The sequence below is a fragment of the Rutidosis leptorrhynchoides genome, unplaced genomic scaffold, assembly GCF_046630445.1.
Source record: "Rutidosis leptorrhynchoides isolate AG116_Rl617_1_P2 unplaced genomic scaffold, CSIRO_AGI_Rlap_v1 contig566, whole genome shotgun sequence".
Classification (NCBI taxonomy): Eukaryota; Viridiplantae; Streptophyta; class Magnoliopsida; order Asterales; family Asteraceae; genus Rutidosis; species Rutidosis leptorrhynchoides.
The window spans coordinates 1-25,224 of record NW_027266789.1 but is presented as its reverse complement, the minus strand read 5'-3'; the positions used below and the strand labels follow the sequence as shown (position 1 = coordinate 25,224).

At 36.2% G+C, this 25,224-nt stretch overlaps 9 protein-coding genes and 1 pseudogene across 12 annotated transcripts; 8 read left to right on the top strand and 2 right to left on the bottom strand.

Moving 5' to 3' along the window:
* The first annotated feature begins 190 nt into the window (after nucleotides 1–190).
* Nucleotides 191–1,024, top strand: LOC139884546 (heavy metal-associated isoprenylated plant protein 45-like). Its single transcript, XM_071868557.1, has 3 exons — nucleotides 191–238; nucleotides 366–441; nucleotides 699–1,024. Exons 1-3 carry the CDS (start codon nucleotides 191–193, stop codon nucleotides 1,022–1,024), a joined length of 450 nt encoding a protein of 149 aa, XP_071724658.1.
* A 605-nt stretch (nucleotides 1,025–1,629) lies between these two features.
* Nucleotides 1,630–2,676, top strand: LOC139884540 (chaperone protein dnaJ 72-like). Its single transcript, XM_071868551.1, has 3 exons — nucleotides 1,630–2,024; nucleotides 2,329–2,398; nucleotides 2,620–2,676. The coding sequence occupies exons 1-3, from the start codon at nucleotides 1,630–1,632 to the stop codon at nucleotides 2,674–2,676; spliced, it is 522 nt and encodes a 173-aa protein (XP_071724652.1).
* Nucleotides 2,677–4,318: 1,642 nt separating this feature from the next.
* LOC139884545 (adenylylsulfatase HINT1-like) lies at nucleotides 4,319–5,668 on the bottom strand. Its single transcript, XM_071868556.1, has 5 exons — nucleotides 5,574–5,668; nucleotides 5,421–5,478; nucleotides 4,783–4,872; nucleotides 4,480–4,597; nucleotides 4,319–4,386 (listed from the first exon to the last, which is right to left on the bottom strand). Exons 1-5 carry the CDS (start codon nucleotides 5,630–5,632, stop codon nucleotides 4,319–4,321), a joined length of 393 nt encoding a protein of 130 aa, XP_071724657.1. The 5' UTR covers nucleotides 5,633–5,668.
* A 1,943-nt stretch (nucleotides 5,669–7,611) lies between these two features.
* On the top strand, nucleotides 7,612–9,046 carry LOC139884539 (ABSCISIC ACID-INSENSITIVE 5-like protein 3). Its single transcript, XM_071868550.1, has 3 exons — nucleotides 7,612–8,265; nucleotides 8,427–8,498; nucleotides 8,969–9,046. The coding sequence occupies exons 1-3, from the start codon at nucleotides 7,612–7,614 to the stop codon at nucleotides 9,044–9,046; spliced, it is 804 nt and encodes a 267-aa protein (XP_071724651.1).
* Nucleotides 9,047–10,083: 1,037 nt separating this feature from the next.
* Nucleotides 10,084–11,222, top strand: LOC139884537 (uncharacterized). Its single transcript, XM_071868549.1, has 3 exons — nucleotides 10,084–10,402; nucleotides 10,486–10,610; nucleotides 11,016–11,222. The coding sequence occupies exons 1-3, from the start codon at nucleotides 10,084–10,086 to the stop codon at nucleotides 11,220–11,222; spliced, it is 651 nt and encodes a 216-aa protein (XP_071724650.1).
* Nucleotides 11,223–12,714: 1,492 nt separating this feature from the next.
* LOC139884536 (metacaspase-9-like) lies at nucleotides 12,715–13,878 on the top strand. The gene is made up of 2 exons (XM_071868548.1): nucleotides 12,715–13,081; nucleotides 13,259–13,878. The coding sequence occupies exons 1-2, from the start codon at nucleotides 12,715–12,717 to the stop codon at nucleotides 13,876–13,878; spliced, it is 987 nt and encodes a 328-aa protein (XP_071724649.1).
* A 696-nt stretch (nucleotides 13,879–14,574) lies between these two features.
* LOC139884535 (uncharacterized) lies at nucleotides 14,575–15,577 on the top strand. The gene is made up of 2 exons (XM_071868547.1): nucleotides 14,575–14,796; nucleotides 15,311–15,577. Exons 1-2 carry the CDS (start codon nucleotides 14,575–14,577, stop codon nucleotides 15,575–15,577), a joined length of 489 nt encoding a protein of 162 aa, XP_071724648.1.
* A 932-nt stretch (nucleotides 15,578–16,509) lies between these two features.
* LOC139884547 (calmodulin-7-like) lies at nucleotides 16,510–17,691 on the bottom strand. 4 transcript variants are annotated; one of them, XM_071868558.1, is made up of 2 exons: nucleotides 17,556–17,691; nucleotides 16,510–16,913 (listed from the first exon to the last, which is right to left on the bottom strand). In XM_071868558.1, the coding sequence occupies exons 1-2, from the start codon at nucleotides 17,689–17,691 to the stop codon at nucleotides 16,510–16,512; spliced, it is 540 nt and encodes a 179-aa protein (XP_071724659.1). The 4 variants fall into 4 exon arrangements, with proteins under 4 accessions (XP_071724659.1, XP_071724660.1, XP_071724661.1 ...); XM_071868559.1 differs by having other exon boundaries at nucleotides 16,510–16,888; nucleotides 17,585–17,691; XM_071868560.1 differs by having other exon boundaries at nucleotides 17,616–17,691.
* Nucleotides 17,692–19,842: 2,151 nt separating this feature from the next.
* LOC139884534 (uncharacterized) lies at nucleotides 19,843–20,289 on the top strand. The gene has a single exon (XM_071868546.1). It carries the CDS (start codon nucleotides 19,843–19,845, stop codon nucleotides 20,287–20,289), a length of 447 nt encoding a protein of 148 aa, XP_071724647.1.
* A 3,569-nt stretch (nucleotides 20,290–23,858) lies between these two features.
* Nucleotides 23,859–25,217, top strand: LOC139884533 (calmodulin-7-like; annotated as a pseudogene).
* Nucleotides 25,218–25,224: the final 7 nt, after the last annotated feature.

The following is a 25,224-nucleotide window of genomic DNA, read 5'->3' as shown; positions in this document are numbered from 1 at the left end:
AATTTCATAATATATTTATATGAAGCTTGAGCCAGAAGCAATGTTCCCATTGTTAATTTCAAAAAAAGATAAAAAAAATGTTCCCATTGTTAATATATAAGCATTTTCGTAGAGAGCTGATTTCTTTGTAGACACAATTAAGCTAGCTAGCATATAACAGGTGTTTTCCAAGCAAAATATTAAAAGTCTCATGTTTGGTTGGCTCTCCAGAAAGTCTGAATTATCCAATGCCATGTCTGTAAGTATAAGATATATGCTTTAATATTAATTAGGATCTCGTAAGGCCGTTGCCGGAACTTGATCGGCCGGGCCCCTGATCACTTCTATATATGAGGATATGATATATACTTCTGTTTGGTTGACAGATCGTCGAGCTTCTGGTACACATGGATTGTGAAGGCTGTGAGAAAAGGGTTCGGAGAGCAATCTCTAAGCTTCAAGGTATATTACATCTATTCAAATGTGGAATGGACCGATTTAGAATAAAGATAGGTTCAACAAATGCTTTCCTCTCTAAAATCTAACATGTTAGAATTTCATTTTTCAGTTTAAGCAGTTAATGATAATCTAGCAAACATTAGTCGATAAATTTCGACCTAGAATTAATCTAAATGCACTTTTTTAAGGAAAAAAAAACATAATATTAATAAATATTGTTTACAAAAATAACAAGTTCGATCCATATTACAATATTGCAGGAGTAGATTGCTTAGAGATAGACATGGATCAGCAAAAGGTGACCGTAACCGGCTACGTCGACCGGAGAAAAGTGTTGAAGGTCGTGAGAAGAACGGGAAGGAGAGCAGAATATTGGCCATTCCCATATGATAGTGAATATTATCCTTACGTAGCCGAATATTTGGACGATTCGACATTCTCGACGACATATAATTATTTCATGCATGGATTCAATGAGACAAGCGTGCGAGGATACTTCCCTGATCAAGCCTATTCTACGGTTCCTGACGATACCGTCCACCTTTTCAGTGACGACAATGTCCATGCTTATTGCTCCATTATGTGACATATCTATTTTCATATTCCTAATTAAAAATTAAGTGTTGATAAATAAATGTAATTAAAAAGAGAAAGAGTGGACTCCTCCATTTTAGTAATGGAAAACAAGTAGCATTAATCAAACTGGGTGAATGTGATATTGGAAATTTTTTTGGGTAAATATTATGTAACATGTTATCATTTATACACGTGTATCATATATGATATCGACACATGTAACGCGTTATCACTTATTTTATCTTAACTTTTAGAGCCCATATTAGATAAAATATCCTATTTTGCCATTTCTACTCAAAGATTCACAATTTCCTTATAAAATATAATAATATAATTAAATTTTTTTAATATAACTTTGAAATTTCACATATCATTAAACAATTTTTATATATAAGTGATAACGTGTGAGGACAAGTCGAGGAAGTAAGAAAAAAAGGGCGAGGACTATTATACACAAAAATTAACCATTATAAACTAAAAATATTGAGGACTATTATACACTAACATTCAAACATTAGGGATGAAAGAGTAAAACACATGTCTTGGCGCGTGGCGAAATCAAACAAATTCGAAGGAAAACGATTTCTGATGCGATTGTAGGAATATGAATGAACGATGGATCATCACTACAAGGTGTTGGGTTTGACTCGAAACGCGAACGAAGAAGAAATCAAGGCAGCGTTCAGGAGATTGGCGGTTCAATATCACCCAGACAAGCATTCTCAATCTCCTCCTTCCGTCAGGGACGCCGCCACTCTCCGTTTCAAGCAAATCACCGACGCCCACGACACTCTCGTCCGCCGCCGTGGCGATTTCGATATCCGACGCTCGTCCGCCCCAGCTTCCACCTATTCCAGTGCCCATCAACATTATTACAGCCACAGCTCTTATGGAAATCGGAATTTTCAGGGTAAGGCTGAATTCGGTGGTGGTGGGTTATCTTCAAAGATGGAGATTGTTTTCCGTTTCTTCACCACGCGCGACTTTCTTCGTAGTCTTGCCTTTGCTGGGTAATTTCTTAGCTTTACCTTTGTTCTATTGTATGAATCTAAACGTGCATTGCTCCAAAATTAATATCTGTATGACTGCATTCACTATGAAACTCAAATTTGGTCTCCTTATGAAACAATTTTGGTTGTAAGAAAACTGGCTATTCAAATTGGATGAATCAATTGGCTCTGAAAAAATGGGGAAAATTTTGTATCTTGAAGACGAATATTAGCTTCTCTATCTGGTTTTTGCTTGTACATAAAGTAAGCAAGGGCTCTGTGTTCACATTTTTTTTTTGTTGATGTTTTTGGTCATTTGCTGCAGTGTTGTAGTTGGTTGTGCTGTTCTAATTGAAAGGAGTAAGGATGCTCTATGGAAGACTCGTAACTCCGGGGTATGCCATTGTCTTTGAATTGGCTTCTCATTAACATTTTCAATTCCATCTTTTGTTTTTCACTTAGGCTTGGGATGAATGGTAGATCTTTAACAAGCGAATACTACCATTTTTACATGAATTGACAGCTTAATGTTGATTTTCTTGAACTTGGTTGGCATAGCATAAATTTGTTATGCTATTCATTTTCTGTATGCTGACGATATCGACTTGGTCTGCAGAAATCATTTGAAGAGGCCCTTGAGTCTATTGAGAAGGCCAAAGCAAGTAAAGATTAGAGATGGCGAGATTGAAATGGTGTTCAAGATTTTTTTTTTAAGCTTATAGTTTCCACTTGGTTACTGCACATACATAGACTTCGGCGATTATTTGAGCACGAGAATTCTCTCAAAAGCTACTTTTGTCTTATATTTGTAAGTATGCATACCAGTATAATCGCTTCGGCTTGTTTAAAATCCAACAATACAATGTGTATACTTGTATAAGGCGTTCGAAGCAAGGCCGTTCATTTAAATGTAAACAGTTTTAAGGATTTGCCATTCGTTAATCTGAATCCCAAATCTATAGCTCCATAATTTGGCACGAGTCTCATATCATGGGGTACTTGATTCTTATGGAAATCGGAATTATCAGGGTCAGGCTGAATTCGAGTGCAACAGGTTATCTTTAAAGATCGTGTGTCTCTTTCTTCTTGGTTCCGCCTACCATGGAGTTAGGTAATTTATTTTCCCTACCTCTCTGTTTAATACTCCCATATGGAAAACATCATGTATATTGACGGAGGGAGGTAGTAATAAGAATCAGAACGTGCATTGCTCCTAAGTCCTAAACTAATAAATATCTGTGAAACTCATATTTGGTCGCCTTGGCTAAAATCGTTTGTGTGCATCAAAATTATGGCTTTACTGTTGCATAGCATAGCACTAGTTCTTTTGTTTTGATATATCATCAATCAATTGTAATAAAACAGGAGCTTGCATGGGGAGACGGAATTCAAGGAGATGGGAGCACCGTGCTGTGTGTTCTTTATATTCATTAGCCTCTGTATCTGGTTTTTGTTTTCACACTTTTTGTTGTTGTTGTTGTTGGTCATTTGGTGCAGTACTTTAATGGATTCAATTGGACGCATAATGGTGGAGTCTCTAAGGAAGACTCGCTACTCTGAGGTATGCCATTTCTCTTTGGATTCACTTGTGGCTGTTTATACTACCATGTTTACAATTCCATCGTTTCTTTTTCTCTAGCTAGTAGCTAATTTTGTTGTCAAAAAAGAATTCTGTTATGCAGTCCATCTTCTGTATGCTGACAATATTGACTTGGTCTACAGAAATCATTTGAGAAGGCCAAAAGCAAGTAAAGATTAGAGTTGGCGATATTGAAATTGCGTCGATGATTTTTTTCTAAGCTTATAGTTTCCACTTGGTTACTATACATACATAGATTTCGGCGATTATTTGAGCACGAGAATTCGCTCAAAAAGCTCCTCGTCTTCGACTTGCTTAGAATCCAACATTACCGTGTATACATGATTGTGTAAGGCGTCTGAAGCAAGGCCATTCATTTAAATGTATACAGTCTAAGGATTTGGCATTCCTTCTGAATCGCAAATTTATAGCTCAAATATTTCGGCACGAGTCACATGTATCCAGCTACGGATGGTATAGTGAACTGAAAATACACTTTAAATCCAAGAGAAAAACCAAAAAAAAGGGATCGACTTTCAAGTTAAAGCCACATAATTTTTATTGCAACGTTTTAATACTAGTCAAGGTTTCAATCCTCTAAACAATCTGGTATGCTAATGCATCCAGACACATCAATAAAACTGTCTTCCAGTAACCATAGAGATAGCAAATACTAGTTCATAGACAAGACAATATGATCCCAGCTGGAAAATGTTGTTGCCATGATTTGTCAGACTTAGCCAGGGGGCCAATTCATTTGTCGTCCCCCTAGGAGATGGACGTGAATATGATACACAGATTGACCTGCAAGAAGACACCAGATGTGTAAAGTACTGACACAAAGTTACATAAAGAAGAAATCTACACTAAGCTTTATACGTCAAAAGTAATACGCACATCCATTTGGCCCATCGTTAATCACAATCCTGAATCCATCTTCTAATCCTTCTTGTTTGGCAACGATCTTAGCAGTGTAAAGAAGGCGACCAAGAATCTCACAGTGCCTCTCCTCAGCCTGAGAAGAACAAAAACAAAGATGAGAGGACCAAAAATATCTGCGTGTAACTTGACGACAATTGGAAAAACTCATAAAGCGCAACGGTCAATTTGGAAAAGAAAAAAAAAACCCACTAAAGCACAAAAATCATAGGGTAGCGTACAAAAAATGACAATGGAGTATGAACATTCATGAAGAAGTACCTTAGACAATCCAGTTAAGCCATCCCTCTTTTTGGGAATGATAAGAATGTGTGTAGGAGCCTGAGGGGCTATATCCCGAAAAGCCAAAACCTGACCAAAAAATGAAGTCATGTTTCAATGCCCCAAGTAAATTCGCCACCTCTGCTTAGCCAAGCCATCAAGCAATAGCGACGAAACATGAATCCCATTTCATTGTGAAGACATTTACATGCAATCCTTAACTAATGAAAAGTAACTAGAACTTACGCCAGTATAAACGGAACAACTGACCAACAGTTCTAGTTCGCTTTCTTTTTAATTAAACAAATGATGAAATAAGGATTAGCCTAAAAAATTTCAAGCTCACTTCAAAACATAATGAGGAAGTTCATTGTAAGTTTTTGAGCTTCTAAGAAGTTTACATAGCTCATTCTTCTTACATTGATAACTCCTAGCATAAAACCACAACAATTGACTAGAATCCATTCCAAACAAATGTACTAGGTATGACGAATCAGAGACAAACCCCACCAACCAATCTCAAGTACAAATCAATAATTTCAAAATATAATTGAGGATTACCAAGAGAAATAAACTAATTTTGACGAGAATGAATCTAAATGAAGAGAGAACAAAAGAAGCAGCACGAGAGTAAGTACCTGATCGTCTTCAAATACAACCTTAGCTGGGATTTCTTTGTTAATAATCTTATCAAATCTGCACATAAAATGGGAAATCAGACGGTCACTTTCTATTGATCCGATCTCCAAAAATAAGCAAAAGGGTTAACTGATCAAGAAGATTATACATACATGGTGGGAGAATCATCAGAGGGAATAGCAGCAAGTGCTGCTTCTTTCTCGGAAGCCATTAATGGTGACAAATGAGAGCTCACAACAGCAAGTCGGCCACTACTAATGCTAGCTGATTCTATTACTGATTTCTTATTTGTTGAATTCATCTTGTCCATTAAACCGATCCAAAACAATTTGAGCTCGTTTAAATCGGTTTAGATAGGGTCAATTTATCTTAGGCGACTCCTAACCTCATCTTTTTAGTCTGATGGGCCCCAACAAGTGACGTCCTACAACGGTCCAAAATGTAACTTTCGGCCCATCATTGAAAAATGCATTATGTTGGGCCACATCTATGTTTATGTCCTACTGCTACATTTCCTTCTTTAAGAAAAAGTGAAAGTTTCAAAAAAGAAAAATTCGAATATATGTAAGAATTTGTATAGAAAAAAACTAGTTACGAAATGACAAAAATAGTTGATTACATGTAATGGGACATTACGATGTGCACAAAATATTTTACTTTTGGACAATAATTGTAATCTTATCATTTTTCTACTGTGAATACATGCATGCATAAATTTATTTTGCAACTATCGGTTATGAGTTCCTCAAGAAGTCTAAAAATAAATTGATTTTGTTCAAATAAATTTTATCAAGATACATTTTTTATTTCAAGCTATACGAACTTATTTGAACTTGAAAGTAGTTATGGACGTTCCAGACGCTATCTAAAAATACGTTATTTTATTAATTTTAGTAGAAAAAAATTCACTTTCATATCAGAAGTAAGATGAAATACGGTCTAAATACAAAATGAACACATCCCAATAAACAAGAGAAATCTAAATCCTAATTGAGGTCACCAACATGAAGTGATTCAAATTGTAGACAATTGATCTTCAAAAAAAAAAATTGTTGACAATAGTACTATGGAAGTAAATCAAAGTATGGAAGCTCAATTTAAAAATCGAAAGATGAACAATTAGAGAATGACACATTTTTGTTTTGTCAATTCCAATTGTAGCAACAACGTTGGGCATAGAAGTAAACAAAACTCCTACTATTAGTGGAGTGTTTTTTACACGAAAGAGACATTGTCACATGACATTGTACTAAAGGAAACAAAGAAATTCAGGAGCTGTTATGTTCAAAGTTAATAAAATAATCTACTTCTTAAAGCATGCCATGGGAATGTATGTAGTGTGCAATTGTAAGTTCCTAGTAAATCTTACCTTTATTAAATTGATAATTAATACTCACATTTACAGAATATTAGTAAGTAGTATAATTTAATAATTTATTTTATTTGTTGGGTTTCTTTTTTTTTTTTTTTTTATTTTATTTTGGGCTAAGATTAGTATCCCATCATTCTCACTTAGGAGTGTCTGTGTCCCTACTGCCAAAAGAAAAATGTCACTTTATAGATTCAGATCAGATCCTGGTAAAGACTTAAAGTAAGTAAACGCTCAATCCATCCACTTCACTTCTATAGTTTACTTGGGCTCATTTCTTCTGTTCTGTTTTTTAGTTATTTGCTTTTATTTATTGTTCGTTCTGTTCTTCACCTGGGATAGTCCAAAACTTTATAGAATGTAGGGGACCGATATATAATTATAAATTAGCTTAATTTGTCTTTGAAAATGGTTTCTGGGTTTACATTTTCTACGGTGGAAGAGAATGTAACTCGATGTTAATCTGTTCCATGCAAGTGAGATTCCAGACATTTTGAAAACTTTTCTTGCAATTTACTTTTGCAGCTTCTGTTGTTTGATCCGAGTTTTAATTCAAGTTCATGCAAGGTTGGTTTCCATTTCCCCCTTAACGTTAAATGATTGATGGTGTATTTTCTAAGGGTGTGTTCGTTGTTTGTCATCATGTGTCTGTAGCATACGTACTCCATCTTGCTTTAGATACCCTCAAAATTTGGTTTGTTTTGTGTTTATAATGTTCAATGTTGTTATTGAGACTTGTCTAGTGAGCTAAATAAAATATTGTGTGCATTTATAAATTTAGGTAATCTATTCTAGAAATTTGGTCTGGTAAGAATTGAAGTATGGCATCTCATAGCGCTTCTGTTCAAGAGCATGATGAGATGATGTTGTTCGGAAGACATGGCTCGTGGTACAACCTGACACTGGACGAGGTTCAAAACCAGCTAAGGAATTTGGGGAAACCATTAGGAAGCATGAATCTGGAAGAATTGGTGCATAGTGTATTAAATGCCGAGGCTTCTGAAATCCGACCTGGTAATAGTGGTAATAATAATATAGGCCAACCATACAATCTTGGTGAGGATGGGAGCTTACTAGGATTGCCTAGCGAGCTTAGCGAGAAAACAGTAGAAGAAGTTTGGAGGCATATACAAGAGAAGAACACAAATCCAGAGCTTGTTGGTAAAATGACTCTCGAGGACTTTTTGAAAAAGGCAGGGGTCGTCGCTACAAACAACCCTCCACAGATTGATCATGGTCATCATGGTTCGTGGATGCAATATGATCAGCATGAGCAAATGATGCTAGCAGCGGGTCGCATCTCCGAGCCTCTTGGCATTTTGGATGGGGAAAGTACTCAGGCTCCTAAATGTAGAAAAAGGGTTGCCTCAGGAGGAGGTGGAGGAGATGTGCTGGTACAAAAGACTGTGGAGAGGAAGAAAAGGCGTATGATTAAGAATAGGGAATCAGCAGCCAGGTCACGTGCAAGGAGACAGGTAAACTTAAAATACTACCTCCATCCCCAAAATACTTGTTAGTTTGACAAGTATTTTGGGAACTGACAAGTATTTTGGGATGGAGGTAATAACATTTTTCGTAAAAGTAGTATTAGTTTGGTTTGGATGATGGTATAAATTTTCATATTGCTGATCCACAGGCGTATACTCATGAGCTGGAGAATAAGGTTTCCTGGCTTGAAGAGGAGAACGAGAGGCTTAAACGACAAAAGGTATGAATATGATGTGCCATGATTCTTAATTATCTGACATCTAATTCTCTTATAAGTGTGTTGAATGATCTTCACTGCAAATTTGCATGGCCAAAGGCAATAGAAGCATTTAGCTTACGCTGTTTCTAGTTTAGATATGCAAAACCAAAAGATTTTCCGAATTGTAGCTGCTCATTAAATCATTTTCTAGCAGAAAGAAATTACTGGGTTCAGCAGTACTGTTGATCAGAACTGGTTTATAGTCATATGGAGATGCTTATTCAGTTATTTGCAACTTTCTGCAACACTCTTTCTCTAATTTGTGTCATACAAACGGTTAATTCAATTAACTTCTATTTGTTAACTTAACCCCACCCCCCAATTGATTTTGTTTCAAGCATGGAATTCCTTTCTACTGTTTCACTGTCCTGAATATACTTGTAAAGTAGTTTAAGTAACAAATTTGGTTGTTTGAATTCAATGCAATGCAGGGATTCGAGGTTTTGGCGACAGCACCACCACCGATACAAAAGTACCAGCTCCGGAGAACAACCTCAGCCCCATTGTGATACCTAACTCGTGTCATTCTAGCTCTCCATTACTAGTTACTTGTTTTTCAAGTTAATACTTTTCAAACAGCTCCAGAAAGTAACTTTCTGGTCTGGCTTGCACACTTCCATTGTTTAAATCTTAAAATTTGAACTTGTTTGGCCAAAAGGCAATGAATACCTTTGTTGTTGCAAAGTATTGTTCACAAAACACTCTCTGCCTAGTCACCTTATGTTTATGATATTTCCACGTACCCGTTTCGTTAAGGACACTGTCTTTAAGGGGTTTTTACTTTTCAGTATGTCAATTACAAATTTACCCTTTAGACAATTTCATCGAGTTTCGTCCCGGTGAATTCTTCACCTGCCATAGTCATTTATTCACTTTCATGTATCACTAGATCTCTACCGTTACATTTGTATGATCTCTTTCGAGTGATGAAGCACTATGTCGTTGTTAATTGTTTATTTTTTGATCGTCAGTCCGAACCTCCGCGTTGGAGAAAATACCACAACAACAACAATCAGCCTCAATTCCATCGAATGTAGTAAGCTATATGAATTCTCATGTTTAAGTCTAAAGACAATATATAAATCATATGTCATATCATAAATCAAATAATAGTATAATGTATAAAATACGATAATATAAATACATTTAATAAATCATGCTATATAATATAAAGATATACCGTCTATTCGTATACATACTTTTTTTATCCCTAATAAAGAAATAATATATCTTATAATTAACTTTTCTAACCCTATGACATTATTTATAAGAAGTCATTTACGTGGATATTACGACGTCACGCTCTAAATTAGAGAAATTATCATGAAAGATAAAAAAAAAAAAAAGAGGGCTAAATTTGTAATTGATCAAAACTAAAAACTTCAAAATCCGTGTCGTTAACAAAACCAGTCCGTGGAAATATCGGCACCCTACTTTAACTTGAAAAAGAAGACAAAATCCATGACTTGGACGTTTATTAACAACTACTCAACTACTGATAAGAGCGTAATTTTGAAAAGACGAGAGATTCTTTTGTCCAAAAACAATGGTAAACCCAAGAAGAAACAGCCAGAGCTTAGAGAATCCATTTCAATCATCCAATAATAATCTCTCGTGGCCATGGCTAATCCTCATGTTGAAGAAGCCTCAATCCTTGCCTTTCCTTCTCTCAGTATTTGTCCTCCTCACTTGGGTCTCTCTCAGATTGCAGTACCAACCATCTTCTCATCAAGAATGGAGTCAACTCGATGATTCAAACACCAATTTGGTTCGGTTCAAACCAGGGTTTCCTTCTACAATCGCTAAAGACAAGCGTGGATGGTTGCTCAATCCAGTATCTCTTGCTCTTGATTCTGCAATTAAAGGTCAATTCTCTCTCAATTTTGCTTTTTTATAATTGGGTTAGGTTCAATTTAATAAAAATATTACCTTTATTGGTCGAAATCAGGTGGAGCTGTGTCTTGTGTTTCGGTTCATGTTGGGGAAATCAGACCAGGTAGTATGAGGGGAAATCACAGACACCATACTTGTAACGAGACATTTGTCATTTGGGGCGCTAAGACTTTGTTTAGGGTATGCTCTAACTTTTCTTCCTTCCTTCCTTTTTTTTTTTTTTTGAAGTTAACTTTTCTTCCTTCCTGCTTTATCTCTCTGTTTTGTGCCAAAATCGAACATGAAACGAATTGAACTGGTTCAATCAGTTGTCATGAACCCATATTTTGCCCACCCTTGATATTATGGAGAAGACTAGTAAGGCCAGATCAATAACTCAAATGAATTGACCTTGGATGCATAGTGGGAAGAAGACTTAGAAGAGTAATAGCTAAAACAATAGTCAAGTTTTAGTCCGAACCGGTTCAATTAGTTGCCATAAACCAATTTATGCCCACCCCTGATATTCTGGAGCTTAAATCAAATGAATTGACTTGGACCAATTTTTTTGTGCTAATGGCATTGTCCTTGTGAATAATTTTGCAGCTGGAGAACAGAGAGATAACGGATAAAGGTTACGCTGAAACGATAATCGGAGCAGATGAGGTTGCCGTTGTCGCCAGTCCCAGTGGAATAGGTCATGCCATTGTAAATATCGATAATTTGCATACCACGTATTTTATTGGTTGCCAAGATAGTGAGGCAAAATATAATGGAACAGCGACTGACTTTAATATATGGAAAGACCTTTAGCCAATTTTTTCCCTTCTTTTGGTATATAAGTATATATATGCTTGCCTGTACATGTCATACTAGCTTCAATATTTTGAACGACTGGTTGCATACATTCAACGATGATCCAGTAGAACTAAATGTAAAACAAACGAATAGCACATTTGATTACGAAATCCTTGCAAATTTAGCTCAGTATTTACGTTCCTATCTTTAGCTCTAAACGACACGCAATATGGGTGTGAAATCGACCAAAGCTTGAAACTCGATCTGATGATGACACCCTGGTCGATTTATAGCTCTAAACGACTAACCCACTCGCTCAATCATGTTTTCATCTAGACGTAACATTAATAGATCATATTATCTATATCTATCCGTGTGATGCGTTTATATCCATCTATCCGTTAGCAAAGGATCCCTTAGTTTCTTCAAGCCTTGATTCAGCCTTAAATCGACCAGGCTTGATTAAATTTGGGGCAACTGGAATATATACTGAGTTCAGAACTGATGATGACCTTAAGTCCAAGACTTTTGATAGTATTTCCTTTGTCTGAATATTACATAGTGCAACTATATGTAATATGTTTTGGGTAAGCGAGGCGTTACCGTGTTAAGGTTGGCCGGTTGGGAACAGAGCCAACGCGATTCCTAAAAACTTGTGAGAAAAGAAAATCAAATATAACCACTATTTGATTGATTTGATCCCCAAATGTATACTTAAAACTTTATTCTATGAACATCAAAAAAAATAAAAAAAAAATTTATTCTATGATTTTGTTATGTCGTCATCTTAATTTTATTAGAATATACTAGACTTTGATTGGCCATTCACATAATTGTCAATGTGATCTTATCTTCAAGCAAGACATTAATTTTATACTACCATTCATTTTTATATAACCAAAACTTATTCCAAGAGGGAATTTCGATTATACATGTTTTATAGTGACTAGTGTTATTATTATTTTTTACATATGTAAAATTATTTATTGTTTTTCTGGTGTTGATTGTGAATGATTGTGTTGAATAGCTTGATAAATATAATATAGTATATGGTTCATTGATTAAAATAGCCAATTGTATTATTGTTGTATTTTACATGCAAAGAGCTACATTTTTTCAGTTAAACAACTCATCATAATCTCACGATTCACATGTAATTTTTTGTATTAGTGCACTCATTTATATAGTTAATTTTTTCCTTTTTGGAATATGTTACTTGATTTACTATGAAAATGTATTAAATTTATATAAATACAAGCGTATACGTATTGGTACTCTTCCAATGCGTGGAAGCCAATTTATGAAATTGATTAGCACGAGCCTTTAACTTGAACCAACAAGAAACTGATAAATCTAATATTTACGCAACCACATTTCAAAAACTCTATAAAAACCAAACCCAATTAGCATCTAATACACAAAATCAAATCGAATCGAATCCATTTCTTTGTAATATTTAGTAACAGTTTTCGGGAAGACAATAATATTCTTTGACACAGATCAAGAAATGGAGAATACAAATTCGACGAAGCAGAGGAAGGTAGCTGTCCTTGTAGGCTGCAACTACGCAAACACTAAGAATGAACTACGTGGCTGCATAAACGACGTCGTTGCCATGCATGAGATTCTGGTCCAACGCTTTGGTTTCGAAGAGAAGAACATCCAAGTGTTGACGGATGCAGCTGAGTCTAAGGTTCTGCCGACCGGAATAAACATTAAGGCGGCGTTGAACCGGATGATCGATGAAGCTCTACCGGAAGACGTGTTGTTCTTCCATTACAGTGGTCATGGCACCAGAATTCCCTCCGTCAAGCCGGCTCATCCGTTTAGGTCCGACGAGGCCATCGTGCCCTGTGATTTCAATCTCATAACTGGTCAGTATGTATTTCCTATTGCTTATTGTCTGGCTAATAACATAATTAACACTTCAGTGAAGTTTCGAGGAACATTTTAAGTTTCTAAATGATAAGGACTAATTTGTAACATTTAATCAAGAATGGGGACATAAATGATTATCAGCCGACTAACGATTTTGATTATTGTTTTTAAAGATGTGGACTTCCGGGAAATGGTGAATCGTATCCCAAAAGGTGCAAGTTTCACAATGCTATCTGATTCCTGCCACAGTGGAGGTCTAATCGACAAAGAGAAAGAGCAAATCGGTCCTTTCGCTTCCATAAAAGACAACATTAGTCCCATACTAAATTCATTTATCCAAAAAACCATTCCCTTCGACTCAGTACTACAACACTTACAATCTCTAACAAAAATCAACACCCAAGACATAGGCACACACTTGCTAGAATCCTTCGGCGGCAACGCAAGCCTGAAATTCCGGCTACCGCCGCCACTCGAAATGGACATTTTCAAATCCTTAAAGGGGGACGAGGGAATTCTGCTAAGCGGGTGCCAAGCAAATGAAACTTCAGCTGATATTCAAGGTGGAGGAGGAAAACCTCATGGCGCATTTACTTATGCGGTACAGGAAGCGTTGAAGGATTGGCCGATTAAAGGGTTAAGCAATCGAGAAGTTGTGATGAAGGCTAGGGAGGTTTTGAAATCGCAAGGCTTGATTGAGCAACACCCTTGCTTGTATTGTAGTGATGATAATGCTAATGCCGTTTTCTTGTGCCAATCTTCTGATCAGAAGAAAGCTAGTTCCTCTTTATGAAAAAGAAAAATCTAATTGTATTATTGCGTGTTTGATTTTATTTGGATTGTTATATGAATATATCGTCGTTATAAGTTCGATTATTCGATGCTAATCTCATAATTAAATGTAAAGTTGGATTTCATGTATTTGTAATACTATATAATAAAATGACTTGTAAATTCTTAGATTCAAATAATTTCCATGTCAGCGTACACGTGACAGCAACTGGGATGTTTAACGGGATCGTAACATAAACGTCCGCGTTAGTTAACGGCTCGGACCTAGATGTTAGACGGGGCATACTTTAAGCCAGAAAGAAACGAAGTTACTTACTTTATGGACCTAAGTGTGATTTAGGTTATACTTAAGGGGGCCACAGTGTAATTATCCCTAAAAACACCAAATATACATTCTCGTCTGAGTCATCTCTTCATTCGTAATTGCCACCGGAACTCATACCTCCCGCCGTTTTCATTGTTTTCTTTACCGTGCGATTTGCTGCTCCTTTCGTCGTCAACTCAGGTAATCAGTCTCTTCGTCGTTTAATTTACTTCTAAAGCCTAAAGTATTGGGGTTTCATTCAAATTGATAATTGAAACGTGGTGGAGTTGAATTTGAATGTAACTTTGTTTTAGGTTAAAATTGCCTTGTTTGATTTGTTTTTCATAATCGCGTGTCGAATCATATATGATTTGTGGGTAATTCAGAATCACAATGGCAATGGGGAAGCCAATTGGGGGTGATATGCAGCTCGTGGAGAAATCTAAACCGGCAGCGACCGAATCGGGTGCGATTGTAGAGTACAAGGCTCCAGTTTTTAAGGAGGAAGAAGAGGACATTGAAATCAAGCTTCGACGAATTCTTGAGAATGTCCCTGTCCGTGTCAGCAATACTTCAGGAAGTTCCGCTGGTTCCGGCTCTGGTGACTTTCACCAGGTATGCAGTCGATCTTGTGTATAAAAGCCACTTATTTTCACGATGGTTTACTTTTCCTCTTTATATATGTTGGAGAAATAAGTTGTTCTAGTTTTTGAAAAGATGCTTTTTAATCGATATGTAGTTTGCTGGTTGGACGGGGAAGAGTGCTCATAAATATGTGTGTAGGAAGTCTAAAATCTGGAAAATAGGCATATAATAAAACTGAATGGAAAGGAGGCATCTAGTTTTTGGTGCTGTCTTTGTATGCAGTTGTTGTATTGTGTTGCAAATATTTAATACTCCAAACTTTGCTGTGTTGTGTTGTGACTTTTATGTTCTTTCTTCGAATTTGCTTTCTCATTCATTTTCTGACTTGGATAGGTTTTCTTCTCATTCGCTCAGCTTAGACGACATCATTAGAAAACTGAGATGTCTTGTTGTATTCCCTGCATTATGGTAAATGCCTAGACTATTTATTCATCTGTCAGTTTATGACGTGGATTTTTTTATTTTTTTTTGAAACTTGCAACAGTATCGACAAATGAGAAGGAAGGAACAAGATCGCCTTGCAAGGATGGAAGTTGATTACCAGAAAAGAAAGTTAGTGGCAGAGTTCAATATGAGAAGGGAAGAAAAAACGAAAGCTGTGGAGGAACGAACAGCTAAGAAGCGCTTGAAACGTCAAAAGAAGAAACAAAGGAAGAAAGAGAAGAAGACCAAGTTAAATCCTGATGGTGGAGAAGAGCAATTAAAGAAGGATCAGTCATCGGATGACAGTGAAGAATCTGACAAGGAATAGGCTTTGTTTCTTTCTCTAATTCTTGGTTATCGATGCAAGATGGTTCACTCTCCTCGTATTAAGAACAAACTGTGTCCGGGTCTCAAATCCTTATAAAATGGATGCGTTCCTTTGTCCTTATTTTGCGATAGTCAGGAAACCTAATCGTATTGTTATTTTCAGTAACCTGACACTCCCCTTGCATTGTTCGAAGGGCGAGTCACTTGAATGAAACTTAACTTCTAAGGCATGTACATTGAAAGATGCTCGTGACATTTTGGTCCCTTGATATTCTACCTTATTGCTTGATGTTCATATATCCCATGTCTTCAAACTTCGATTGGAGCCTTCTGATTATTTGAATACGTTTATACACAAGGAACAGTTATCATCTTTATTCCTAAGTCGGTAGCTTTTTACATTTGTTTTCAGTAATAATTTTGAGAAAGCCTAGTGATCATTTTCTAATATGTAAAATACATGGCCAGCGAACTCCGATCAGCCGTCAACCACCTCAACCGACCTCATTTATAGGCTAGTTTGCCAAAACTTGATCGTGCCTCACAGATGCGCCTTTCTTCGTAACAATGATAAAATACAAAACTATGTATCGAGAGCATTCCATATAGTATTGAAATCGAATAAGTATCTAGACATTAAAGGATTATAGGGATTAAATCACCCAATTGTTCTAGGTTCACATTAGAAAGAAAAAGGATACAGAACAAATAAGGATAATACACTACATAATCAATAATTCTAAATAAGGAACAGACAAACAGTACCATGATAAAATGCAAACAAGACAATACAATTAACCAAGCCTAAACATGTCAAATGGTGCCCCCTAATATGGGGAAATGGACATCACCATTAACCTTATCTGCTTTGTCCTGTTCCCTTTCTACTTTCTTGTTTATCATATAAAGTTTTGGTTTTTGATCAAGAAGTCCTCACTTGGCCATCATTACTTTGACAAACTCCTCGTAGTTGATTTGACCATCCCCATCCACATCGGCCTCACGGATCATCTCACCAACTTCCTCATCTGTCAACTTCTCCCCGAGATTGGTCATCACGTGGCGGAGCTCAGCAGCAGAAATGAAACCATTTTGGTCCTTATCAAAGACCCTGAAAGCTTCCTTTAGCTCCTCTTCAGAATCTGTGTCCTTCATCTTTCGGGCCATTAAGTTAAGGAACTCGGGGAAATCGATGGTTCCATTACCATCAGCATCAACTTCATTAATCATATCTTGAAGCTCTGCTTCAGTTGGGTTCTGTCCCAGAGATCGCATAACAGTACCAAGCTCCTTGGTCGTGATACAACCTACAGCCAGAGTTAAAAACATAGTTAGAACTTAGAACGAATATATGAAACAAGATAAAAACAAAAGGAGATTTTCCTAAAGAAGGAACAAGACAACCTAGAAGGTTAAATAGCAGCAAAAGCTCGCTCCCACAATCAGGGAATGCAAAATGGCCATATCAAGTCATAAAGATGCTTTCAATACTGCAAGATTCTAATAAATAATTTCCCTGGGCTGTTAACCAAGTAGCTGAATTTCTTTACAGTCAGTATTTTACAAATACAACAGGAATCACTGAGGACGATGTAAAGATGTAAAGAAATACGACAAGACGATTCCTTTTTCTGATCCCAATCTCATATGTTTAAACACTTCTAAAATAGACATAATCGTATGAAATTATGAACAACAAGCACATCGAATATGTCAAATTTTTTCCTAACCCTCAAACAACAAATTCTCATAGTAATTTTCCTTTAGAAATTAGAATTCTCCATAGTTTATCAAGATCTGAGTTTCATTTCCATTCGTGTATAGAAAACCATATTGACACGACACCTAAACCAATTTTCGATTGACCAGGGCTCATAACACATATCAAAATAGACGAGCGACCAACATAACTACAGAAAAGTAAACAAACAGAATCCAAAACTATAAGTAGCGAACACAGAACATAAATTAATGGAAACATGAATGGTTCATAGCATAGCAGAAAGATATAACAGATCTGAAAGCTGTAAGGAAGATACCATCGCCATCCTTGTCGAATAGACTGAAAGCCTCCTTGAATTCTGATATCTGATCGTCGGTCAACTGATCGGCCATTTTTAGAGAGCGATATCACTTACAGGTACAAGAGAAATGGAACGAGAGAGAAAAATTAAATGGCAAGGAAAGGAACGGTACGGTAATAATTGAGAAATACTACCTCCTCCCATTTACATGTAATTTTTACATTTATTTTAGAATGGATATAATAATAAATTTTTAAACTCTCCTTGATCTATTTTAAATATTTCATAATAAAAATTATGAATTTTAAAAAAATATAATTAATGATAAAAACATTTATATATTTTTTTATTATTTAAAATAAAATATTCAAAATAAATGTAATAATAAAATTGAAGAAAGAACTCAAACATCCATAAATTTTATAAAAAAATATTTAAAATAATTCAAAATAAATTTAATTACGAAATATTTGAAATGGATTAAAATATTTGAAATGGATTAAATAATGGTAATCCTTTTTGGTTGCTGAGAAAATTAATCTCAGCCATCCCTTTTTTATACATTTTCAACCGATGTCAGCTCTTACCTTCCTGTTCTAATTTCTATTTTTATGAAAATATGGGAGATTTTTTATTTTTTAATTCCATCAATTTATATAGTTTGATCACTTACTTTTAACTTTACGACATTTTAAGATCTCGAAATGTATTGATTTAAGTCCTGTTCGAGCAAATAGAAAGGAAAATGATCATTCCAATATCCAATGTTATCACTTTTGACGTATGTTCATCTGAAAAAAGAAAAATCATTAATATTTAGTTAAATTGGTATTTTGATAAATACAATAGATTATAACTCGAAGCTAGCAAATTAGCTAAAAGAATACACAAATAAATCGATCTAATAAAAATAATCACGATCAAATTGAGATGTTAAACGAGATTTTTCGTTTGACACGGAAAATTTTATAACAACCATCATAAATGGACAAACAAAAATCCAAGATCATCTATTTGAATTGTGATAAAATCACTTGGAAGTAAAAAAGCTAACTCCAAACTTTTTGTATGATAGAGAACGAATTGGTCTTATCATTTTTTTTGATGAATAATTGGTCTTATCATTGAAGTACATTCCAATTTGCAGTTGATTATACTTATTAAATAAACCAAGATGTCATTCAACAGATTGAGATATGTCCACTACTACGAAGAAAATAACAATTGACATAAGGCATGCAATAGAAGATTTTTTTATTTCGTTTTATATTTATTAATGAATTTATAACGAATAGACAACGCAATTACATTCTAATAGAGGAGAGATGTCTTATTTTGAGAATCGTAAATTTGGTATGCTTTTGATATAAGTAGTATATATTGTGTTGGTGGAATGATATTTATTCTCTTTTTCCTTTTCAGCTTTAATCGAATCAGTTCAGGTTCATTCTTCTATTCGTCCAGATTTTATTTCTTCTTCTTCTTTGTTGTGTTATATTGAGGAGTTGGGATATGATGGAATCGAAAACTGCCCGGCGGCGAGTGGACATGACCACTCCCACCATTCGCAATAAATGTCTTGTCATGAAATTGTAGGGACTTAGACAGCTCCTACAGAATCCAAATATTGCAGAAATTACAAAAATTAAATGTTCTTTTTAATTTTTCTTTCGAAAACTAAGAAGCTATCAAGAGAGTTGGATTAGATAAAATGTTTACTGAAGGCAAAAGGTTGTTTTGGAGTAGACAAAGACTTTACTGGAGATGGATACAGTGGAGGTCTAGCATTGTTTTGGGGGAGAGGAAGTTTCGGTTGATATACTCTCTTATTCTCTGGACCATATTGACACAATTGTTGGCGGAAGCTGGAGGTTTACAGGGGTTTATGGATGGCCAAAATCTGATGATAAGTGGCGCACTTACCAATTGTTGCGTTCTCTCCTCTTTTGAAATCCTTTACCTTGGCTAGCGATTGGAGATTTCAATTAGATCTTGGATGATTCCGAGAAAGTTGGCGGCAATCCCAAACCTCAATCTCAGCTTAACGAGTTCAGGGAAGTTGTGGCAGACTGTGGTTGGAGTAAGATTCCGTTCACTGGATTTCCTTTCACTTGGAGAAATAAAAGGAAGAATCAGGCCTTAATTCAGGCTAGGTTAGACAGAGCTTTTGCAGATTGGATTTGGGCAAGGAAATTTAAATTCAGCAGAAGTTCTACATTATCCTGACTTTTCATCAGACCATATGCCTCTCGTGCTTCACCTTCAAGGATTGCTGGTTTCAGGTATCATTCCTAAATTTCGATATAACAATTGTTGGAATCTAGCGCCTGATTGTGTGGAATTGATAAAGGATACTTGGGTAAATGGAATGAGATGTGATAATGTTGAGGACTGCCGGAACAAACTTAACCATTATAGATTCCAGTTAATGGAATGGAGGAATCACCCTCCGAATTGGCCAAAATTGATTAAGGAGAAGGTCTCTCTGTTAAACTCAATATCTGCAGTTCCTATGTCAGCCGAAAACAGGGAAAAAGCCAACTGCATACAAGAAGAAATAGATGATTTGACTCGTCGAGAAGCTACTTATTGGAGCCAAAGAGCGAAAAGTCATTGGCTTAGGGACGGAGACCGCAATAAAACATTTTCATTCAGCAGCTTCCTCTCGAAAGAAAAGGAACATAATTGACAGTCTCTTAGACCCTCTTGGAAACTCTGCCTCGAATCAGAGAGACATTTTTGATGTAGCTGTGGCGTATTTTCAAGATCTCTTTTCCTCTAATCAGAACTCGAATTTCTCTCCGGTTGTGGACAACATTGATCAGAGAATTTCTTTCGAAGACAATAGTTGCCTTACTGCCCCTATTTCAGTGGAAGATGTTTCATTCGCGCTTAAGAGTATGAAATCTAAAAAGTCTCTCGAGCCGGACAGATTGTCACCATGGTTCTTCAAGATTTATTAGGAAGTGATGAAATTTGAGATCACATCTTGTATACAGGGGTTTCTTGATGGAGAAACTTGTCCTCCGACAAATTTTAATCATTCCCAAATTATGCTAATCCTAAAAGTCAAAGAACCTAAGAGCATGACGGAATTCAGACCCATTAGCTTATGTAACACTCTTTATAAGCTCGCTTCTAAAGTGTTGGCTAATTGTTTGAAAAGGCTCCTTACTCGAATAATCTCTCCGAATCAATCGACATTTGTCCCTGGGCGTTTAATTTCCGACAACGTCATTCTGGCCTATGAGCTTACCCATTTTTTAAAGCTCAAAAAGTCGAATGAGGATGGTTGGTGCACGATTAAAACGGATATGTCGAAGGCGTTCGGTAGAGGGGAATGGAAATACCTTGAAGAGCTTATGTCAACAACGAGTTTCTCTTCATTGTGGGTTTCTTGGATTAGGAGATGCATCTCTACTGTTTCATTTGAAGTCTTGATTAATGGTGAATCTAGTAGAAGATTCATTCCGAATAGGGGGCTGCGTAAGGGAGATACATTGTAGCCATTCTTATTTGTTTTATGTGTCGAAGGGTTATCATCCTCAATTGCAAAAGCTGAGTTGGATGGAGTATTATCTGGGTGTAACATTGCTCGGAACAACCCTCAAATTTCACATCTTCTCTTCGCAATATTCGAAGGTCGAAGGGCTAATCCAGAGGAGGTCGAAGGGCTAGGGAAAATATTCGACGAATACGGAGCTACCTCGGGACAGGTAATTAACTGATCTAAATCAGGCATATATTTTAGCCCAAATACCCTTCGTCGACAAATTCAAGACATTCTCCATATACAAGAAGTGCTCGTCCATGATCGCTATCTAGGCCTCCCACTTCTTGTTAGGAGTGCCAAAGCCTTCTGTTTTAAAGAACATGTAGATAAGATATGGAAACGACTAAATGTTTGGTCGGCAAGACTCCTATATAAGGTCGGGAAAGAAGTTTTGATCAAATTGATAATACAATCGATATCGACATATGCTATGGCGTACTTCAAGATTCCTAAGAAAATTTTAAATGAGATTGAAACAGCTATTCACACATTTTGGTGGAATGGGAAGAAAAAGATCAGATGGGTTGGATGGCCAACTTTATCACCTTCTAAACCAAATGGTGGCCTTAGATTTCGTAATATAAAGAGTTTGGGCTGAAAGTACCTGTGGTAATCCTTGTTCGGTGGTTACTCAAGCTGCACATTCTCTAAAGGACCTATCTTTAGCTGCTCTTGCCCGGTCTGGTATCATTTCGATAGCCCCATCTCAAGCTCAATGGCGTCCTCCGTTGCCCTCGTTTGTCAAGATTAACTGTGATGCGACAATCTTTAGTCGGATTGGGAAGTGGGGCTTAGGAGTGGTTATTAGAGATAATTCGGCATGTATTCTACGATTCCAGGCAGCATATAAAGACGGAATCAACGATATTTCACTTAAGGAAGCTTCAGTCCTCTACATGGAGTTTGTCTTGCTAAACAATACAGTTTCTCAAATGTCATTTTCGAATCAAATGCTCTCTTGCTCATTCAAGCTATCAATGGACATGGCATTTGTTTTTTAACTTGTAGAGAATTAATTTGTAGAATCAAGTCTTTAATTTCTACTTTCAATTCCTGCACTTTTGTACATATACCAAGAGGATGCAATCGATTAGCTCATAGTATCGCTAATTCTAAGAATAATGAGCTCGGTCGATTGTCGTCCTTTTTTAACAATGTAATCGTATTTAATCATTAATGACAAGCTCCATTTACTTAAAAAAATTGAATCATGAACTTAAAAAAAAAGCTTTAGGCCCTGTTCGGTAGGGCACTGTTTTGATTTTTTTTGAAAATTTTCTATTTTTCACAAAATTCTCAGTTTTCTTTAAAAATTTATTCGGTTGGCGACTTTTGTTTTCATTTTCTTTGAGATTTTTCACAAAATTTTCTTAAAAATGAGATTGTCAAATTTGAAGTTTTCAAATTGGAAATTGAACTGGATTGAAAAAAATGGAAACGTCAGGGGTCATAGTGTATTATAAAAAATTCGTTTGTTGTGGAGGAGAGGAAGATCTCTTCGATTCCGATCTTTTGCCGCCGCTGTTCATGGCGTCGCAATCGTTCTATTACAACTGAGGTTGCCGGAAATATCAAAATCAGTGGTCAATTCGGTGGCTTAACGAGCCGACCACCACGATGACTGATCGATGCTGAGGTGGCGGAAACAACAGCTTGTCTCGGTGCGGCGACGATGTGGCGGATCGATTCGGTGCGGCGGCGATGTGGCGGTACTCGTCCTTTCGTGAGTGGACGACGATGAAGATGGCTTGCTTTCCTCGTGCGCGCATCGTCCCGTCAATTCCAGCCTCGATTGCGTTCAGGTTGTGTTGGCCAAAGCTCGTCAGAGCTCTCTTTCACGACAGCTCGTCTTTCCTTCGAGGTAAAGGATTAAGCTCTCCTCAATTCCGATAGGTTAAAGCTTGATCGGACTTGGCTTGGTGATGGAAAAAAAATAGGTTTCCGACCTGATTTTGAAGATCTGATTTTGACTTTTAAAAATTAGAGATTTTAGTTTTTGGAAAAAAAAAATTTATACACTGAACAAGTTTTGCACAAACTTATCTGCGAAATGAAAATCGAAAAGTAACAATAATTTTTGAAAAAAAAAAAAAAAATTTCCCTTATTAAACAGCCCTTAATTTTTTTTTTCAGGTTCAAAGCTTTAATCGAATCATGATATATTTTATTTTAATAAAATCGAATGAAAAAAAAAAAAGGCATACGCGTTTGCTACGCGGAGAGAATAAATAAGAGAGAGACTTCAGCTAGCTGCTTGATACTGACTGCCACGTATACGTTGTGCTTTATTTATGGTTATCAGTTTTTTTTATTATTTATTTTAACCTAATTTAATATTTTTTATAATTACTTATCCGTATAAAATAAAATGATCATGCAATTTTCACGTACTTTTTTTCCTATTTTTTACGTTCGTAGTTTCCACTTGTCGATAATTTTTTGGAAATATGAAGGTAATATAAGTACTATTTAAGCATAAACTTTTGTATTAGCAAAGTGTACAAATTAAGAAAAAAAATATCCCGATTGGGATTAACTCGAATCCTAAATAAAAGAAAAGAAAATAGAAACTCGAGGGAATCCTTATTATGAAAAAAAAAAAAAAGATTTGCCTATATATATTCCTACGTTTTTTTCTCTCTCCCCATCTTGCTTCGCATTGTCTCCGATATTTTGGTCTCTGTCTCGCTGTCCAGAAAACAATAATGGCGGATCAATTGACTGACGACCAGATCTCTGAGTTCAAGGAGGCTTTCAGTCTATTCGACAAGGATGGCGATGGTAACCTCTTTTTATTTCAATTTTGCATCTTTATTTCAGATACTGTATACGTCTTTGATCTTTTTCCGGCGATGTCATGCTTGGTTCTGTGATCTGTTTAGATGTTCACATTAATAGTTGTAGATCAATTTCAAATTCATTTCTCTTACAATTTCATTGTTATGAAAGTTCTCTACGCTCGTTGAAACTCTTATTCGGTGTTGGCCTTTTGCTTTGCACATATCTTATCGTGTAATTCAGCTTGTTGACTGGATCTAGATGATGATCTATCGTATGAAACAAGTAGTAGTCACCAAATGCGCCGTTAATTTACGTGCTTGAAATTTGAAAATCAGACATGGAATGAGCTAAATTGACTACATGTTGAGTTTAGGTTGAGGCTTGATTATTGTTGTTGCTGTCATAGTATCACAGGCCATAGAATGGTTATAGGTATGGTCAAGTATGCGTTCTCTGTAGTGGACTTTATATCTTACATATATAAATAGTCGTGAGGAAATCTCCCTGCGTTTCGACCTTTCGGTTACTGTATTATGTCATTAAGACGTGTGAATTAATTAGTGTCTATATCTCATCTGTCATATATGGTATCTCTACATGGTTGCAGTTTAACTAAACATTTCCTTATTTTGAGCCATTAGGGCATTCTCAGTTGCCGTATTCGGAGTCTTTTTATACAGCTGCAATTGTCTATGTAGAGTTTTGCTTGCTTCCTTTGCTAGGAAACCTTGAAATTTTTTGTTTAGTCTTATTCATGTTTTCATTTAAGTCTTGGTTTCCTGTTATTTAGCCAAACATCACATAGCTAAAGTAAAATGTTACATTTATAATGTTTGAACTGGCTTAGCATTTCCTGATTAGTTTTTTTTTTTTTTTCACAAAGTAAACTAGATTTTGAGTTATTTCTCCCTGCTCTAATGTAATGGGAATGATCATTTTCGAATATTACAGGCTGTATTACTACTAAGGAGCTTGGTACTGTGATGCGCTCACTGGGACAGAACCCAAATGAAGCAGAGCTTCAGGACATGATTAACGAAGTTGATGCCGACGGGAACGGAACCATCGACTTCCCGGAATTCCTCAACCTGATGGCCCGTAAGATGAAGGACACTGACTCCGAGGAAGAACTGAAAGAAGCTTTCAGGGTATTTGACAAAGACTAGAATGGCTTTATTTCTGCTGCGGAGCTCCGTCATGTGATGACAAATCTTGGGGAGAAGTTGACAGATGAGGAAGTTGATGAGATGATCCGTGAAGCGGATGTGGACGGTGATGGACAAATAAACT